General features: G+C 38.7%; 1 protein-coding gene across 3 annotated transcripts in view; it reads right to left on the bottom strand.

Annotated features, from left to right (window-relative positions):
- The window catches only part of LOC311254554 (metabotropic glutamate receptor 4-like), a 194,667-nt gene that overhangs the window by 81,438 nt on the left and 92,672 nt on the right, over nucleotides 1-20,557 (bottom strand). For all 3 annotated transcript variants that reach the window (XM_084348389.1, XM_084348390.1, XM_084348391.1), the window contains one exon: nucleotides 7,675-7,891. In XM_084348389.1, coding sequence (XP_084204515.1) covers nucleotides 7,675-7,891 — 217 coding nt within the window. The remainder of the gene's footprint in view (nucleotides 1-7,674; nucleotides 7,892-20,557) is intronic.

Genomic DNA, 20,557 nt, shown 5'->3' with positions numbered 1-20,557 from the left:
AAAACATTTCTGGAGCTTCAAAGCAGAAATGGCACAATACAGCTTATCCAGTGTAGTCCAAGTCTCCAGTTGGAAGGACTTTTTTTACATATTTTTTTTCAAGCCATATTCTTCACTGTAGCTGCTAAGCTAAAAGCACACACTCTGTTTGTGAAGTGGGTGCACAGCCTGACTGCCCGTTGAGAGTGTAGTGCATCTCTTCAAATCAATCTCAGGGATCTCAGGGTTTCTGGAGACTTGAAGTACACTGTACAAGCTGCATGGAGCCATTTTATTGTTTTATTGTTTGTTGTTGTTGTTGTTGTTGTTTTGCTGTGGAGCTCCACAAATGTTTTGTGGACCTCACCTTACTTTCCATCGACATGAGGGTGAGTAGATAATGAGTGTATTATTATTTTTGGGTGAATTTATCCTTTAAGAGATTTTCACATTTGGTTCAATTACATAAAACGCGTCAGTAATTTCTCCACACGTGAATAATAATGCATTAAAGGCAGCTACTAACAAGTGGCCAAATGAGACTGCAGAGATTGTCGAGGATATTAAACGTCCTTACGCCAAATTCAGAGACTCATCGACTCATAGTGCGTCTTTACAGGCATGTAAAAATAATGTGTAATATAATAATGTAAAATGTGTATAGTGTAGCAGGAAGCTTAGTGGTGGTGAACCTGAAGTAATGCGACCTGGATATAGTTTGCTTATAGCCCAGTGGTAGCTTTTATATTGCATTCACACTGCAAAAATTAAAAGTGGTGTTCACTTGTGAAGATTATCTTGCTGAACAAAATGTGTAAGTATCAAACTTGTTTGCCACAGAGCTTCTTTTGGGCAATGATCCAAAATAGAAAATGTAAAAATCTGGCAGGCTTTTTGTCGAGGGAACCAGGGTTGTTGCTAACTTAGCCCACAAAAATAAGTCATCCCAGCACTCCAGCTCTCTATTCCTGTTTGAGTAACATTTGCTAAAAATTGCAGTGCCAGGCTGTTTTATTTTTTTAAAGAGGAAGGCTTTTTGAAAAGTACGATGATACATTTCTGATCTGCTTTTGAAGCTTTACGTCATCAGTAACAATGAAAGGGCTTTGAGCTGAAAGCAACATAAAGTTCAGGGATGTAGAAGGTATTCAGAGATGGATTACCACTTTGCTGGTTTTGGTCTATTCATGGGTTTTTTTTCATTACAAGAAAGAATGTTGACTATCGCCTTGTTCTTAAAATAAATTATTTAAAGAAAGAATTTCTGATGAAATTAAAAGATCTATGTTTGTACGAATCCATTAATACAGTTTAATTAGGCTCTACTTTCTTCTATCATAGTTCATATTTTACTTTCTGCTACCAGGCATAACCTCAACCCAGTCTAATATTGTCTGTTCTCTGCATCTCCAAATAAATCACCCAGGAGCAATGCAGAGTTGTTTGTGTTCTCCTTCTCTTCTTCGTCTTCATTTTACATTCCCCACATGCGCTCATTCATCCCAACTCTGTGGCTAATGCTTGTAATCCTCCTCGTCAAGCAGGGACGGCAGTTACTCCATTAGCAGGGTTTCTCATGTTGATGTCAGGCAGGCCATTGGTTTGCAAGGGAATCTTGTTAGGGTTCTTATTGACATTGTGTTTCATTAACTTGATTAATGACATCTATTGGGGCATGCTCCACAGTAATCAACATCTCTGCAGAGAGAAGGGCTGTCTGCAGTCGAGGATGGGCCTCTCTGGACTTCTTCTGGCCACACTTGACTGGCCTCTCCGTGTCCTGTTTGTTTCCTAAAGGCTGCTCTCAAAAAGAGCCTTATATTCATAAATACCAAAACAGCAAGCAGTGAGAGACCATGAAGTAGACTCCAGATGACCATTATGAGCTTTCCATTTCAGAAACTGTGTGTGTTCCAGAAAACAGGCCCCTGAAATTAAGGAAATAAAGCATCTTGTGTCCATATCAGCTGGGAATACATCATTTTAGATGTTCCTACAAAATTATTTGGCAATATACTATAAATGCTTATTCTATAGCTCATTATCGTATCTCCTATTTAAATATTATTGAAAGATGTACATTGCCAGATGAAAGACTGGTACTATTGGTATATTGTCTATGTAAACAGTTCAAGGATGACGTACACATTCTCACAAATCTGATGTTTCCTCGAGTGGTTTTTCCAAAGCAAAGTGATTTCTTTCTCTATCTTTGTGTATCGTCCATCCTTGTCTTATCTCTCCCTTTAGGAGGGACCACATCCTGGGTCAGTACATGGGAGATGAGAAGCTGCTCACCTCAAGTACCCCACGAAGAGGAACACTTAAGGACACCGATTCCAAGCTTTAGGATACTGTATGCCAACAAAGAGACACACAAAAGCAGAGATAAAAAAAATAAAAAATAAACCCACCTGGAATTCATATTTACCTTTTATCATCTGCTTTTTATCCACACTGTACCGAGTTATATTTGCGAGCTCTCTTAAGGGGGAAAAGCTGTTCTGGTGCAACTCCAAGCAGGTGGCTGCTGGGCTGCCAGGGTTGTTGCTGTGGGATCTGACTCAGATAATTTGCCTTTTCCGCTTACTTTCTTGGTACATTTGGTTCAAAACAATGCTATCTGGCAAAGTAAGTGCACAAGTGCAGCAGTAAATTCATGACAGTGTGTTTGCAATATATCAATATAAAATCTTTTCACTGTCAAGAGATTTGCTGGTTTAATACCGTTTGAGTACACCATGGAGAGCATTTCAATTAAGAGATCAAACTGATATAATCACTTGGCAGGCAAATATCTAATAACTAATATCGGTTGCTTTTTCAGAGCCAATTACTTTGATTTGATATGTCTTGGTTGGAGAGATGTGTATCCAGTCAGAGCTGGAACTGGCCTGGAGTGAACTAAATGATGAAAACAATGACAAAGCCTGGCTCATTTTTTATGTATATACGTGGATAAAAATAGAAAGTTAAAGGGTTATTTTCACCAACTAAAATTACCTTAAAAATTACATGTATAGAACATAAAAATAACACATGAAAATCAGTCACTACAAAGAACAATACAACCACCAATAGAGTGCAAGGTACCACAGGTTACAACTGCAACAAACGATGATTGTCATCTGATCCGTCAGACATTTTCTTGATTAATCAATTTAAAAATCATGAGATAAAAGTGATAAATGTGCAACATTTCATTCAAGTCCAACGAAACTTCATCCAAAACCAGTTTACCATCACACATGACGAAGAAAGGAATTCAACTAACCCTAAAAAAACAAAAAATGTCAAAACAGGGAGATGTTTGGTATTTTTGTATTTAAAAAAGACAAACTAGTGTCAAAATATTAGCTGATATTTTCCTGTTGACTGATTGTTTGGTGACTGATAATTGTTTAATCAGCTAAAGCTATGTTGTCACAGTTTTGGCTATGTTCACACTACCAGCCCAACTCTGTTTTGTGGCATAACCAGAATGTATCCGCATTGATTTTAGGAAGTCTCAGTCAGCCTGACTTCAATTTTTGCAAATAAAAATTGAAATACACTGTCGGCTCTGTGACTTGACTAGTGTGCGTTTGCAGAGCGAGATGATTGATCATGCTTCTGTGTTGGTAACGCCATAGCCGTCAGCATTACTGACGGCTATGGCAACCCAACCCATGCAAATATTAGGTGACGTCTGCATCCAAATAACCGATCTGATCACTTACAAATAATAACAGTAATATAACAGTAATGACACTCCATCTTTCAGATCCAATTTGAGAAATAAATCGGACTTGGCTGCTGCTAGCCTAAATGTATCTATTGGAGTTTATTGGGACTTACCCAATAAAAGAAACACTAATTAATTAACTAACGATTAACAAGGAACATGTTGAGGAAGTTATTGTTGTTGATAATATTCATATCATGTTTCTCAATCGTGTTAATAAAAGATACAGATTTTGTATGACTGAAAGTGTAACAAGACTCTTCAGATTGCAATGGACTCTATATATCTTTGCAGATATGGGCCAAGGATTTATTCAAAGTCTTTTCCGCAAACTAAGAACATTCCAGACCAAACTCTTGACAATAATGTCCCATGCGAAATGTATTCAAATAAATTTGTGGCTTGGAATATGTTCAAATATCATTTCTTCATTACTGTTGGTTTCCACAAGCCTTATGTCTATAAGTGATGTGCATATAATAATTCTGCTCGGCAAATGAGTTCCATGATTTGGAAATGGGACAAAAAGTTATTTAAAAAGCCAGAAATTCCTCATGGATTTACCATTTCTAGCTCTAGAGTTGTCTTTGATTACAATGAACATGACCTCTAGGTTGTCCTTGAATCTAAATCATGCAACAGTGCAGTATGGATGACACTGTAAGTTATTGGCAGTGTTTTTATTGTTTTCTCACACCCCATATGTGACACTATCAAATAATTGCACCTTAGCTTGGGTAATGTATTCTACAGTACTAATCAGATGGGATCTGTCTATCCTTGTAAACAATTTTATGAGACATGCATTACCTGATTTTTCTGCCTTGATAAAATCCTGAGCATGTTTGACCCAGCATCAGTTATTTTCCATCCCTAAGCTGTGCCTGATGTCTGCCCGACCGATTAAGTGATCAGAGAGTGACAGACATAATTGATGAGCAACCGGAGCCAAGCTCGTCTCATTCTGTCCACGCACAGTGCAAGCCAGAGACATGACCGAGGCACCTTTAAGTCTCATCCTTTTAATTACACTCGTACTTAGCCAACCAAAACACTCCTTAGGAACTCCTTCAGTACAGTATTTTTTTTGGAAAAGGGTTAACACAAAAGGAGGGTGATCCAAAAACTGAAATGGAAAAAGTTAATACCTCTAATGTGGGAGAAACTCAGCAACATTTTCTCTCTCCACCACAAAATGCTGTTTGAGCCTGTACATTTAGCTCCCGAGTTGATTTTCTAACAGATTGAGATCTGTCACTCCCAAAACGACATGACTGTTGCAGCGTACTAGCAACAGGCGAACTTAACATTCATCACGTCACGATACTACGTCAGTAACTACCCAATCATCTGTCCCTGACCTGCTTCCAATCTGACTTTGTTACTCTTTACTGTATACTACTTCACCTGACTTCCTCCTTTGCTGCCGTAATAATTACAGCAGCCAACAGCCTTGTGTTTTACTGGAATTAATAACTTTGAAGTATAATCTAGTAGCACAGACATAATTCTAATCAGTTCTAATCCTGAAACCTAAATTTCATTTTGAAATTAAGCAAATGTGCTGAAATTAAGAAAAGAAAAATATTTGTACTCTTTATTTCAGGTATGAAATCAACATTATGTAGAATTTAGCAATCTGTGCGATGTGGCGCCCCCACAGTTTCTGAGTGCAACATCACTGTTGCAAATACAAATCCCAGGTCTGTAACAATTTGTCAGGCGCTAACTACAAACAAAACTCATTACGTCATAACATGTAATGTGTTGAAAACTTGTACGGTGAAGTAAACATGTATGTAATGCTGTGATCCTACAGTTACATATGAAGTTACATCGTGCAGAAACAAGTGATGGGGGGGTGGAGTGGCTGAGACAGAGACACCGTTCATCCTATTACAAGACACTGTACCATCAAAATGATTTTGAAGCTGCTTTTTTTTAGGTAAAACAGTTACATAATGCTGTTGTCAAAAAGAACTCCAAAACAAACCCTAACATGCTGTCAACCTGTCATGTTATCCTGCCTACTTACACATTCAGCAGACACAGAGAAACACGAGCATCCCGTTGGAGTCGATCTTCTCCATCTCCTCAAAAAACATCTGCTAGATGCTCAACTTGGTTAAACAAACACCAGTTTCACTCGGCCTTCTGCAGTTTCTGGGGAGGTAACATTACTTTCGCCTGTCTGAGCTCTGTGCTTTGGAAAAAAAGCGTGCCTGCAGTTTGTTTTGGTGGTTTTGGTGATGAGCACCATGGCACTCAAATATATAGTTTATGTTTGGGCCAGAGACCCAAAACAATGACTTTAAAGACACCCTGCTACACTGGACACAAAAAAATAATCAGAATTTTTCAGTTGTTATCCGACTTCACCCTGACAGAACAGGAAAGCTTTCAGTTTAACAACTGTGACAACAACCTCGTAACCGCTCGTGCTTCACTCACACTGTCAGGGCTCGATAGTGCGAGCATTTCACTGCATATGAGAGTGAAAGTCAGTGTGAGTGTGAAAATGTGAAACAATATTTAGGGGCACAGGTGCAGCTGACTCTGAGCTCTGACACCTGGATTGGCAGACACACATATTTGTTGAGCTGTTATGAAATCGGTTTTCTCTCCTCTCTCTTACTTATTAGCACAGAGTGGTGTGCAACACATTCAGGTAGCAGCTTCTCATTTTTAGCCGGTCATGGCCGTGAATTCACAAGTAAGCTGTCATTAACATTAATTCCAAAAGTAAGTTGATGAGAGCCAAAAATTATCTTTAGTGCCACTAATAATGGGTGTAGAGCAAGTGTAGAGCCCTGACTTTGTGTGCATAATTCTGGCCTGGAGTGTTTGTTCGGATGTTTTGGTCTGTTTTGTTTCCATGTAGATATTTACAGTAAGCACCAAATTGTGTTTACTGCTGTGAATACTGTGAAGTTATGTTTAGAGCTGAGATTATGTTAATTATCGATTAATCCGCTATTATTACTTTATTATTTTAACAATTAACTTATTATTCCTTTGGTCGACAATATATGTCAAAACATTGAGATAAATGCAATCCCAAAGTGAATACTTCAAATTGCTTCTTTTGTCAAACCAACAGTCCAAAACCCAAAGACTCTTCATTTACTATCATAAATGACAAAGAAAAAACAGCAAATCCTCACATTTAAGTGGGTAAAACTGGCAAACAATTGACATTTTGGCTAAAAAATGACTGAAATAATCAATCACATCATAATAGCTGCCGATCAATTTTCTTTCAATCCACTAATCGATTGAGTAATAGTTCCAGCTCTTGTTATGTGTCTGGTTTTTGACAGCTATTTGTTTGAAAGTGCTATTAAGGTTTTCTTCAGGAATTAATCTTTTTACATGATTGTATTACAAATGTTATTCATGATTATTTACATTTCTGTTTAATTGTGATTTTTTTGGGGCAGGGTTATTCTTTCTTATATTGTGTCTTCAACTCTGTTATTGTTTCCTTTCTTGACCAAGACAATCCTAAAAAAGCTTTGTTGTTTACCAACAATGAGGCTTCAACAGTTACATAAAAGATAAATGAATACAATTTTAATACAGCAGCATTGTGTCAAAACAGATCCAGTGTAGACACTGACGGGATTTTAACTGCTGGTGAAAAGAAGGCGTAGAAGTTGAGGAAGGCTGCAGTGAATCTTTGTATATTTTAATGCTTTAAAGCCATTCACATCATAAGCAAATGTGTATTTGTAACAAACAGACAACCTGTGGCTGTACTGAGATGATACATGTTAAAAGTTTGTAATCGACCTTTTGCTGTTTGCATGTCCCGGGATCAAATCTAACATTTGACCTTACTAATTGATTTTTGCTTGCATGTCTGCGAGCTTCACCGATTTTCTCCTGTACAGAAAGTTCGCTAGGAATAATATCTTCCCACGCCTGGTGCAAGACAGGCAGAAATGATATATGAGGCCAAGTGTACTCACCATCCTCCCGAGACTTCTGGATGAAAGCATCGACGCCGCTTTCTCCATAGTTCCCCTCTGAGGCCACTGTGGAGACATAGTTCCAGCGCATGGCCTTTACAATGTCCACCATGGCCTGGGCCTGGTAGGTGTCTGGAGGCACCACGCGTGAGAAGAAGTCGTAGCGGGTATTGTCACTGAGCTCTGGAGCTGTGGAGGCGTAGCTCACCTGGGGGATCTGCAGGGAGGAATATTGATAATATTATAAGCTTGAAAACAGTAATGGGAAGGGAATGCAAAAGGGGAGAAGGCACCTTTCAGCAACAATGCAATTTAAAGTGCTTTATATAAGACACAAAGGCATTAAAAAAGATATAAAAGAGACATAAATCTCTATAAAAACAGACAATAGGATAAAATAAGAAGATTAAATAAGATTAAATAAAGTTAAAAAAGAAGAAGATAAGTTAAACAGGAGAGTAAATATTTCAGTGCAGCTACAGTGCAGAGGAAGATAGGCACAAATTTGATTGAACAAAAGGTGGTGACAAACACAAAAGTCTCTTGCCTTTATTTGAGAAAAGTTTGGGAGTTTGTCTCACATATGTGGGGCATAATAACTAAAAGCTGCTTCTCTGTGTTTAGTTTTGTCTCAGGGGAGAGTAAGCAGACCTGTTCCAGACGATCTAAGAGGTCTGGACGGTTCATAACAGAGCAGCAAAATTCTTTCACAAACAGGAAGCCAGTCTAACGATCTGAGAACTAGAGTGATGTGATCCACTTTGCTGGTTTCAGTAAGGGCTCTAGCAGCAGCACTCTGATTCAGCCTTTAACAATGGACAAAAAAATCCACTAACGTCTGGCTTTTGTCTTCAGCGGGAAGGGGTACAATCATTCGTTCCCAAGTCAAATGAACTCTGCAGTAGTCAAAAGTATTTATCGGCTCCAGCTACAATAGGCAGTGATGGAAACACCTGGATGACACCTGGGTGGACATGCTACTTTACGGTCCTTTTCTGGCGCCATTTTGTAACGTATGTTGACGTTTCAGACCATGGCTAATCAATACTTTTTCATCTGTCTCCGTTGAAGCAGCACTCGAACATTGATAGCAAGAGAATTGAGAGAAACTAAAGTAAAATATATTAATAAAGTAACTACTGTTATGTTGTCACTGGCCTCCGAACTGCTTTGTACTGTTTTCCAGTGGGCTTGTGACATCCAAGGAGGCACAACAGAAAAAGAAAAAAAGTCAAAATCATCAACTGGCAATGTGAAAGGAGTCAATACGCAGTCAATACACACCCTAATTTTGGTGTCAAAATGCTATGAATATGTTGCAATCTGATCAACCTTTTACAGAGACCCATGAAGATACCATTACAATAGCGAATAAATGGAAATGTTAATCGTCAATTAAGTCCTTTAATTGTTAAAAAGTTCTGGAGGTGATCAGTAGGCTAATTTAATAATGATCTTAATGCGGCTAATGAAATTTAGGTCAGAGTCCATGATGACGCCACATTTTCGGGCCTGGTTTGTGATCTTTAACGTTGGCCACTGAAGCTAAAGCGCTGACTTTAATCATCCTGCTTTGGCTCCACAAACAATCAGGCCTATTTCCGTTTAGTCTTAGAAATACTGCAGATATAACACCCAGATTTTCAGGGAGAGGTCCGATGGCATCCAACAAGCTGTCGTCCTTTTGAGACTCAAAACAGAGCGACTGATCCTGAACCCCCGCCGAGCCTTTTAACACCCTGCCTCAGTGCTCCCTTATGCTGCAGCCGGCTGGCCAGGTCACAAGCTGAGATGATGAGAATGTCAGACTCATGAGTACGGGTCACTTGCTAAACATAAAAAGGTCTCTTAGCATCTTATCATCGCATGTTATACACACTGCAGAATAGTGCCCTCTTAGCTGTAGCTTCTTACTGTGATAAACACAGTAGAAAAGAAACATGTAATTGTATTTTTTTTTATCATACTTCTGACATTTTCCATTGCTACAGGGTACACAGTACACAGTAGTAGCTTTTAGAATAGTAAAGCTTTATAAATGCAAGACCTTGCATCATGGCAGGCTTCTGTTGCTCCCACTGCTCCAAAGATTTTACTGATGTGTATGCATGAAAGGGAGAAACATTACATAAGAAACTTAAATAAAAAATAAATAGGTCAGCTAAAGCACAAAGCCTTTTCTTGAGTGTCCATAATGGTAGATTATGTTGGTGGTAGTTGTTGTGTTTCTCAGCACAGGGGATTTTTTGTTATGGGATTGCACCGTGTCAGTTTTTGTAATGGGCAAACTGTGTTTGTGAAAATGGAATTTTTTCCTCCCTTTGGCACACAGTGATTCACAAAACAGAAGGCAGGGGTGTTTCCTGGTAATGATACACGGTGTGCCTTTTTGGTGAGGAACCGTCGTCATGTTTTTGTGTGTCTAAACAGAATGACGAGAAGGTGTGCTCAGCGAAACATTATCCTGATGAAAAACAGCCCTGTTTTCCCTCTAGATGCCTCTTTGCCACATGCAGCATTTCATTATCACAGACTGCAGACCTGTAGGCTGGCACACGCACAGGCACACATACACACACAGATAACCCTTGATATTAAACATCTGACTTCAGGGCAACCTCCTCTCACCGAGATGAACAGCACTGTTGGCCTAGCTCTCTTATTTGTGTAAAAATATATAAATAAAACTCGAGTTTTATCTTGACTTTATCCCTCGGCCACAGATTGTCTGTGATACAGTGCATATACATAGAGAGTACAGGATAGAAAAGAAGAAATAAAAACATGTAGAAGGTGGTTAGTTTGTGGTTTATGCTGCATTTTGTGTTAAAAATATTAAGGCATCACAATAAGAGTTAAAAGGGGGTCAGTGTTTAGCTACAAGCATTGTGTATAAAAGCCTAAATGGCCTCTTGGCACCAATATTAACAAGTGTTTGACTGGACCAGAGAGCAGAATAGGTATAACACAAGAAATGAAAGGATATGCTCTTCTGAATCCAAATCCTTTCACTGTGTGGGGGCTAAAATTCAGCTTTTTTGGCAAACATTTGTATTTAATGAAATGGAAAGAGAAGAGATGAGTAAATAGACCTATGTGGCATTTTAGTAAAACTGTACAGTTTCTATAATGAGTAATACTCTACAGAAATAACGTTTCACATCAACATAGGTGCATGCAGATGCTACAGTGGGAAGCTCCCTCAAATTTCGCTACATTTTTGTATTTTTAAACTATCAATTTTTTTTGCTGAAACACATATTGCCAATGGCAGAAATGGCTTTATCAGCACTGGAGAAGAAAGTGCAGATTTTGGATTAAGTGCAGCAGACTTGGAGACGATCACTGCCCACAGCATCTTTTGACCAACACCAAGGGAGTAGAGGAAGATAGTTCAGATAAGAGCCACGCTAATCCATCTTGGATTTAAGGTTGCTCCTGGCTTATGTCCTGTAGCAGGAAAATGAAATGGACAAAATTGGATTCAGGCTGGCCAAACAATGGGAAATTAAACACCATTACAGAGACCTGTCTCCACCACAAAATCCCAGATCAAGCTGTGGCACTCAACGGGCCGACCTTGTTTCCGCAGGACTAAAGCGGGACGAGGAGACGTGGACTGTGTTTTCAGCATGGATGCTTGCTGCTCACACGCAGTCAAAGTCGATGGACAGTGTTTACCTGATGTCGAGCTTTCAATGTGAAGATGCCGAACATATTATCATCACGATCTTGTTGTCCAGATGCAAATTTAAAAAATGCACCGCAAAAGTATTTCTTGGGTGTATACATGTTTATGAATATATGTATAGATGTTTATAGCCTATATCACTGTATATATGTTACACATTTATGTAGCATGAAGGAGTCCCAAACTATCGCTTCATTATGCTACCCTATAATGACAATTAAATCCTCGTGAACATTTAAGTCAGTAATAAAGCAGAGGTTTAATAGTCTTTGTTGTTATCTTAGTTTGGAGCGAGCCAATATGACCACCATGAAAATAAGTTATACACATGTGTACTTATATATATATATATACATACATATATACGTATATATATATGTACACATACATGTGCTGATTTTCTAGACCTACACATGGGAAAAAAATGTTTTCCTCATTGTGCGGTACATGGGGTTTGTTTGTGGTATTTTCTTACTCTCTTCCACCACAGCCTTTTCCATGCTTGTCCGAGAGGCCCCGGCTCGGTTTGAAATGTATTCATGAAGACAGGTTAGAGTCCGGAGTCACTGAGGTACTTCACTTCAGTACCCGAGACCTTAAGCTGATCCCCAGAGCATGCCTCAGTGGGGGGAAAACATTAAATAATGATATGGAAAACATTATGATGGAACTGAGTGTATTCATGGCCTGGGATTTTTCAGAGCTTAACAAAGCTTAACATACTACTTATAGAGGTTATTTAAGGATTTTAAAAAGACAGAAACATTTTCATGTAACCCAAAGGCTCCTTTAGAAATATTCAGTACCAGAACTTTCTAATTCACAGGGATTCCTGTATATAGTTTTTAAATACTGAAAAATGCTTTGTTCAGTGTGATTAACCCCACATGAGGTATCTGTGTCTCTATAATTGAAGTTATTGTTTTGTGCTAATTAATTACTTGTTTTGTTGCCAGGTGTGTTGTTCTCCTCGTCACACAGCTGTTCTTTATTTGTTCCCTTCCATATTAGGGATCACAAAGACAGACTGATGGATAAATAGACAGATGGACAAACAGAGTATCAATATAGACCTGCAATGCGCCAAATGAGCAAGGGTTTCTACACATTATTAAACTGAGAGAAACCAGGCAGGGTGGTCTGCTGAATATTGGATACGTTTTTAAGTATGCACAACATGATGCATGCTGATTAAGGTCTAGGTCATCTTGTTATTTACCTTGAATTTGAAATGAACAAAAGTTCATTATTTGAAGAAGGCCTTTCAATAGAGAATAAATCATAAGTACGAGTATGCTCGCCTGCCTGGCATGTGACTTTCTCAGCTCTGACACCCCACATGTTCTCTGCTGAGGACGCAGCAGAGTGCAAAGCTGTTTAATTGTTGTGAGTATTAGCAGGTACATTTCTGGGCCAGGAATAGCAGATTTCTGTAACACTGTGTCAGTTGCTGTGAAGGTGACAAGTTGCTGTTTGCTGAGATAGAGGTGCAAATATTCCATTCTGTCCAGAATATTGCATGATCTCACTCGTCAACGTTCATTTGTGATGTTATCACTTAGCAGCTGAGTTTGAGGGTGCAGTGGGAAAAACTTATTTCAATCATTTTGGAAAAATAGTTACGCATCTGTTGGAATTTCACTTTATTTGCATATCGGTGAGAATCACACCTCAGTGAAACATGATATGATATTTTGCAGCACCGTTCTCTGCTTCTTATTCAAATTACATCTAAGTCTCAAGACTCTACTTGAATATACTCCAGCACAAATAACTCACATTAAATATGACAAACTATTCCCTGAATCTGTGTGGCGATGTAAAGATATTTGGGCACACAGTTTTGTGTATCAGTCCCATCTGGGCTCTCTCTACGATTGGACACCACATTCTGAAAAGCCTTGTTTATACTCCAAATTTTGCCCTGTTGATATCAAGACATTTGATTGTAACATTTTCAAATGATCAATCAGGTCAATTAGGTCCTAAAGCCTCTCGAAAAATCATAATTTGTCAAAGAAATATTGTGTTGCTTCCCTTTATGTTTTACAGCATCATTTAAGTCCTTTTAGTGACTGTCTGGTGCCACATTTATCTCAACTGCTGTTTGCTTTGTTGAGCATCCTGTTGAGATGAGGAGCAACTTAATGATGATAATGTTGGGACCCGAGGTGGAGGTGCAGTACTTTCTGTGCAAATTATGCTGGAATACAAAATAGCTGACTCTATTTGCATCCGTAATTCAGACACCTGACAGATCTTTGCAACCTGCAGTGCAGACCAAATGCAGAGCATCTGCTTCAATCAAGTTTCACATGAAAAACATGGATGGGTAAACATAGTTTATACTTCCTCACTATTTGGCAATCCCATTTCACCACAGAGGAACTCTGACTTTCAAAATAGATAAGCGCAGTCAAGCTGTGTTCCTTTATGTCTCATATGTATGTATATATATATATACATACACACACACACACACACACACACACATATATATATACATATCAGCGATACACTAAACTAAAAAAACAGTGACTGGTTTCCAATTTCATGAGTCTCAATTTCAAAACAAATCCTGATAATTATTCAAACATAATTAAAAGAAATAAGACATTTACACTGTAATTAAAGCTGAAACAATTAATGGATTAATTGATTGATCAGTCAACACAACATTAATCAGCAAGAATTTTGATCAATGATCTGAGGAACCCTGTGGAGTTTTCCCTCTCGTAGCACTGTGTTTCTTTATAGGGCTTGTTTGTCTCACGCCTGCACATGAGGATATGTACACACACTATGGTGTCATAATATTCTAGCAATTTACAGGTGGTGGTGATACGTCAAGTTACACAGAAATGTGTCAGCAAAGGCTGGGAAAAAGAACACAGCTAGCTAGTAAACAAGGAAGTAATCAAATGCAGTTTTCAAACTTTGCAGAAAAACACAGCTTTGTCAGTGTTGTATGTCAAAGGAAAATGATTCAATATGTTTGACAGGCCTCAAGGATAGTCACAATGTGTTACAGTGAACACTGAATATAAACCAAAATTAATCCAAATTAACTGTGCATCAAAATTCAAGTACTAAATCAGATCAGAACTAAAAAAAATAGATCGGTTTATCTCTACTTAGTTTCAGCCCTTATTGTAATTGCATTTTCTGCATCAAGGACAGGAACAGCTTCTTAAAACTTTGTGCTTCATCAATGTGCTTTGTGATTCAATACAGGAGACAAATATCACTTTCATCACTGTGTACTGTATGAAAATGTGCTGCTCACTCGCAACATGAAGAAGGGTACTTTCTATTGTGTTTTTCGTAAAGGTCTCTTGCAAAAGTTGCAGTTCTCTTCTGAAATTTTAAACCACTAAAGAATATCTCAGGTATGTTTAACTCTAGTTACCCCTTAGGTAAATCCTGAATACTACTTCAAAGACTTCCTCTTATTTGCACCTTAACAATGGACTGAATTACAGAGGGTAGTAAAACCTAAATGTTTCACCCCACTGGCTGATTTTAAACTTTTAACTTAGAATTTATATGCTAATGGCTGCAACTGTCTGACACTTTATGGTCTTTTGTCATGTCTGATTATGTTTGTTTTCTCTCTCTCTCTGCTGTTTCATTTTGTTTTGGCTAAGAAGTAACATTAGTTTTTTATTAAGTTTGAGCTAAACTAGCTGAATGTTTTTGGTTCACGACATCTCTTCATAAAAAAAAAATCATTACTAAATGAAAATTCGCCTCAAACTGCTCAAAAGCAAGGCTGCCCCCCAGCTTCCTCATTAGATTAGCATATTTTTCACACAGCAACATGAAAACATTTTGGTGAAACATGGGAACATGTTTTAACCCACAGTGGGCATTGGACTGTTGACATCATCAACAATTAGCAGCTCTGCCTGCTGTCTTTAGACAAGCGTAAATGTGGAAACAAACAGACGTGATAATCATACACTAAAACATCTGCCAGGCTCCAGAGTCTAAACAGTTCAAGGTTTGCTTTTGCACTCCATGAACAGTGGGTTTTGGCTTTGTTTTGCTCTGTGTCAGAGAGCTACAGAACAGCAGAGCTCACTGTGCAAAAAGCTCCTCACTCTCACACAGCAGGAGCTTTGTGTGTTGGCTGCAGTACAGAAAGAGCTGCATTATACCTAAGAGTCAGTGGGCAAAACGGCAGTCTACTCACTATATTCAGGCAGAGATAATGCCTGCAGTTTGCTGCTCCAGCTTGAAGCAGATTAGATTTACTGAAATTACAGCATCTAATTTGTGTTGTTTAACTATATAATGGCCACTTACAATCTGCAATGAAAACAACAGTAATATTTTGTTTTCATAAGACATCTGCACAGACACAGACAATATAGACGTTCATAATTATTTCGTTCACATAGCTTCTTAATTCAATTTGAGGCCTGAAAAGAAATTTGGGTCTGGACAGCGGCTGCAAACATAAAGAGAAGTCATTTAGACTTTTGCTGTGAGGCATGGGGGGTGAACTCTTTGAGTCAAACGCACCACTTCAGTATCCAGGCTTTCTCCTTAATTGCTATCAGCTGCTGTTGACACTGAAGGGAGATTAAAGTTTCACTTTGTTACTGTCAGGGTAAGTGGAGCAGCAAATAGCTGAGCCTCCTGAATAGAAAACCAATTCCTGCATAATGATATAACAAAACAGATTCTCACTGCTCTGGGAATGAACAACGTAGCACTGAAAACAATGGGGACATCTGGCCATGATTCAGACTGAAGTAATATTGTATTAAGTGTCTGAATGGTGGTGGAAATAAATTTGTTATCTCAATTATTTTTCTTGGACTGTCACAAAGCCAGCACCTCATCTCTTCTGTCATCTGTGTTTGGGTGTTTATTTGCTGCTCTGCATACTCATAATGGGTTAAGGTCAACAGTTAATTGAGCTTCAATGGTAAACTGTGGACTGTGAGGTAATGGTGCCTAATTTCAGTGCAGTCAGTTACAGCCATGCAGTGTGGCCATATTGTACACTGTCAAATGTTCACCCCCGAGAGGATGATGATAAAATCTCTGAGCATGCTTTAGACCTTTTCATAATATTTCCATCTCTCAGATTTGACCTTTAATATTTTGACATTCGACTGAATTGAGAGAAGAAGGCAGAAGCCAATAACACTGAGCTCATCCTGCTTTGTCTTCCAGGCTGACATCATCTCTGCTTCAATCATGCAGATCACTCTGGGGAACCGAACTCTCTCTCTGCTGTCGACTCCAGCTCTACTGAAGTGATGGTAACTCCCCAGTTCAAAGAGGATTTGTGAACTGAGCTAAACCTGCTGGTGATGTGACCGTTAAGGATGAGGAAAGATGAAGCGTTTGCCTCAAGATGTTTGTCCCAAAACATGGAAATCCCCCCATCTAACTCAGGGATGTCAAAATAACTGTAGAGCTAGCCTCGTTTGTGGGATACTCCCCAGCAGAAATGTCGACCCAACTCAGGCCAATCAAAGCTTTAGTATATTTCAGACAAATCGATGTGCTTTTCTCCAGATTATGAATTGTTGTAACAGAGAAGTGGTTGCAACAGATGACAACTGTTTGGACCATCACGCATGAGCTAGTGTTGTTTTACTTGAGATTGGTCTTAAAGGTCTGGGTCTCGAAAGCGATCGTATTTTTACTCGGTTTTAGAAAAAGAGGACTCTGGATTTTATTTCAAGACTGGTCCAGACTAGGCATGGGACCATATGAACATTTCTCGCCACGGTTATCCTGAACAAAATAATTGTGATTCACAATATCATCCCAATAATCATCAAATTAAAACGGCATAAAACTCCGCTTAAATCATTTGACCTGAAATTTTGTGAAGAATTAATATTGTGTGAACAAAGATGAAAGTGCAAACTGGACGTGTGGAACAGATTTTCACCAGTCCGATTTTAACTTTTTTTTTTAATATCTTTTATTATGCCATCTCTGGTCGAGACCACAACTGCAGGGATATTGATGTATTGAACAATTGTTTGGTACATTCAGTACTGTATGATGGCTTGACTTGGAAGACAAGAGTCACCCAGAAAACATAATAGCACAACTGTTTCCAGTTAGGTAGCTGGTAGAACATGGGTAAGGAGTGTTGAATAACAATGGCGAGGTTGATGTTGTCTTGGTCTTGACTCGGTCTCGATACACTCTCGTCTTGGTCATGACTTGGTCTCGGTTTACATGGTCCCGACTACAACACTGGCATGAGCAACCCAGATAGTAAAATGCTGTCTACCACACTGAGCATGTGTGGGTGTTCCTGTGTGCTCGTTTGTGCATGCATGTCAGTTTTCTGTTGAATGATTTCCACATATTGATTTCTGTGTCACACTTGTGCCCTGCATGCTGAAATCAGCTCCACATCTCTTGTCATCCCTTTGATTTTGTCTGGAATTGATGAGACAAATGACCTTACTGAGCAGAGCTTTGTTGACCGGAGTTTGCATGAAAGATACTAAAGACAAACATAAATGTTACTCACACTAGCCTGCTAACTAGACCCACTGGCTGATGTGAAGCAATCTAAGTTAAGTATGTGTATGTGATAGAGCCTTTTGGAGAAACTCCAGGAATTCATTGGAAAAAAGTTCCTAAATGGAAACCTGCTTTGTGCTGCAAGAAAAGCTGAACTTGGAGAACTTTTAAATGTTATTTAAACGTGTGGCAGAACCCCATAGACCTCTTAATGAGTTGTTCAATTCTTCCGCTCTATGAAGGAGGAAGTCAATTAACCCCAACAATAATGACGGATAAATCAAGTTGTCACAGTGCAGTAATATTTAATGTAGTTTATTGTTTCAGCCTGTAAGAGAATGTTGTTTCTGTTCATGCCAGTCAGTGATAATGTGTCAGTGCTGCAGCATATATACTCCAGCCTAAAAATGTGTCCTGTACAGGGGTTGAAAGTAACTACATGCAGGTAATTACGGTTCTCTTTCACAGGAAAACCTTTTATACATTTTATGCGCAACTGGACTGTTGATTGTAATCAACACTTTTAGAAATGGAAGGACAATAGAGCAGGGTCCATTTGTGGATTTATTCATTTATTTTATTTATTAAGTGTAATATCCAAAATCGCAAGAAGGTGCAATTTGTTGATAAAGGTAAGATGTGTGACAAAACAGCACTGTAGTGCTGCAGTGATGTCCTGGCCTACAAATCTTCTTCTCTAAATGTAAGAAAACATGTTTGTTTAGTACAAACCCCAACAAATGTCACATCATCATGATTTTGACTCAAAAGTGATCATTCCCACTAATTGTGAACCATATTGCACTCACAATATCTGCCAAAATAATCACAGTATGATTGTTTACAATTATTATGCAGCCATAATCTAATATCAACACAGGTGCTGGGTTGGTTTTATACTGATATGTGTCTAAAAAGAGCACGCTAATCTCATCATTTTTAAAGCCGTGACCAGCAAATACTTTCTTCTTGATAAAAATTGATAGGCAACATAGTAATTATATAATTTCCTGCTGTGATAATTTGATAGTTAGAGGTAGAGTAGAAGCACCTTGGAGTGCCTTGGGAGCCAAATGGTTACAGCTCATGTCACATAATCGCAACATCACCAGGGACTGTGTTGAATTGTCCAAAAATTTCCTAAAAAATCATCTTAAAAAGCAGTATTAGGAGCAGTGCCTCTACAGCTTTTATATTAATAAGGTCAAATCAATTTAAAAAGTTCTTACCTTTTGCTCTCACCAGAAAATATTCTAAAAAACACTTTTGACATCACTAACACCTGGCTAAAAACTCTCAATGTCAATACGGAACCACAATGCCATGTAATGTGGTATGTGCTGAAAGTTCAAACTCTGTCACACGGGTTCTCTCGGGTCTCTTTGGATATCGAAGATGCTCCAAGGTTCTTTGAGGCATTTCTCATCTGTTCTAAACATAGCATCCCCCATCTGTTAAAGACTTTAAGACAGAGTGTGTGAGGAATCGACTTCCTGCTATCTGGGTCTCTATCTCTCTGCTCTCCCCTCTGTGTTCACCAGAGATGGCACCTCTGGTGACCCTTTATTCAAGCTGCTGAAGAAAACACAACCAAGTCCGTCGATGGTACATAAGAGGACTGTTTTAAGTGAGCCAAAAACAAGTTAATGTACTCACTATAGTGCGGACGAGGACTGATTTTCCCCAAAAAATCCACAGTATCATCTCTATGTGTAATCATGTGAACACAAACGAGCACTTCAAATTTTTTGTGAAAACAGGATGAGTCTATCTCTAATGTGACCACAGAGGATGTTTCTCCAGCACCGTTTTTGGCAGCTCACTGTGTCACAGTCAGTCCCGGTCCCGTCCTACAGATCCATCATTGAAAGCATCCTCACACCATCCATCACAGTCTGATATGGCTCTGCCTCCCACCGCTCCAAGGGAAGCGTGTCATTCAAACCTCTGAGGGGGGTTTTAGAGACCTGGCTGCACTGCATCACACGCACACACACCTGCACTATAGCAGGGTGAGGAAAAAGGCAAAGAAGATTTTTGCCGACGGGGACGGCCACCTGTTTGGTTTACTTAAATCACACACATGGGCTGACACTCTTCTTTTTAAACATGAGAGTCAAAATGCAGAGATTGCTGACACATCACGCTTTAAATATTTACATTATAGCTCCAGGTTTCAGACTGCATTTAGGCATTAGTGAAGATGGCTGAATGTCCAGCATTAAAACTCATAAAAGTACACCATATATTAGCCTGGAAGCAGTCGTCAATTTTCTGTACGTAGCACCTTTTGATAAGGCTACATGTCGAGCTACTGAGTGACTACGTCATCTTCCTGAGGTGATTTTTTTTTTAATGGTAATGTCATAGTTTTGTTTGTTTAAATTTTAATACTCTAAGACAATTCAATGTAGACCAAGGAGGACAGACTTATTATTAGAAACATCTTTCAGTGCACATCCTCTAAGTAACCATTAAGTTGAATGAACACCTCTCTAAAACAGCTCATATTCATATTTTATAACATCTGTGAAGGCAGGATTTATTACCGGACTGTTGCATTTGACTGCATTAGTTTTATCTAGGAGTGTCTTATAAACTGGCAACTCGATGTTTTGTTTTAATTACAATGATGTTTGTCTTAATGAAACATTTTTTAAAGAACACATAAGGTTGAAATAATTT

The sequence above is a fragment of the Pagrus pagrus genome (genome assembly GCF_965226575.1).
Source record: "Pagrus pagrus genome assembly, chromosome: 3".
In the NCBI taxonomy this organism is placed as follows: domain Eukaryota; kingdom Metazoa; phylum Chordata; class Actinopteri; order Spariformes; family Sparidae; genus Pagrus; species Pagrus pagrus.
Note: the sequence above shows the minus strand (reverse complement) of the source record. Positions and strands in the feature narration are given on the sequence as shown.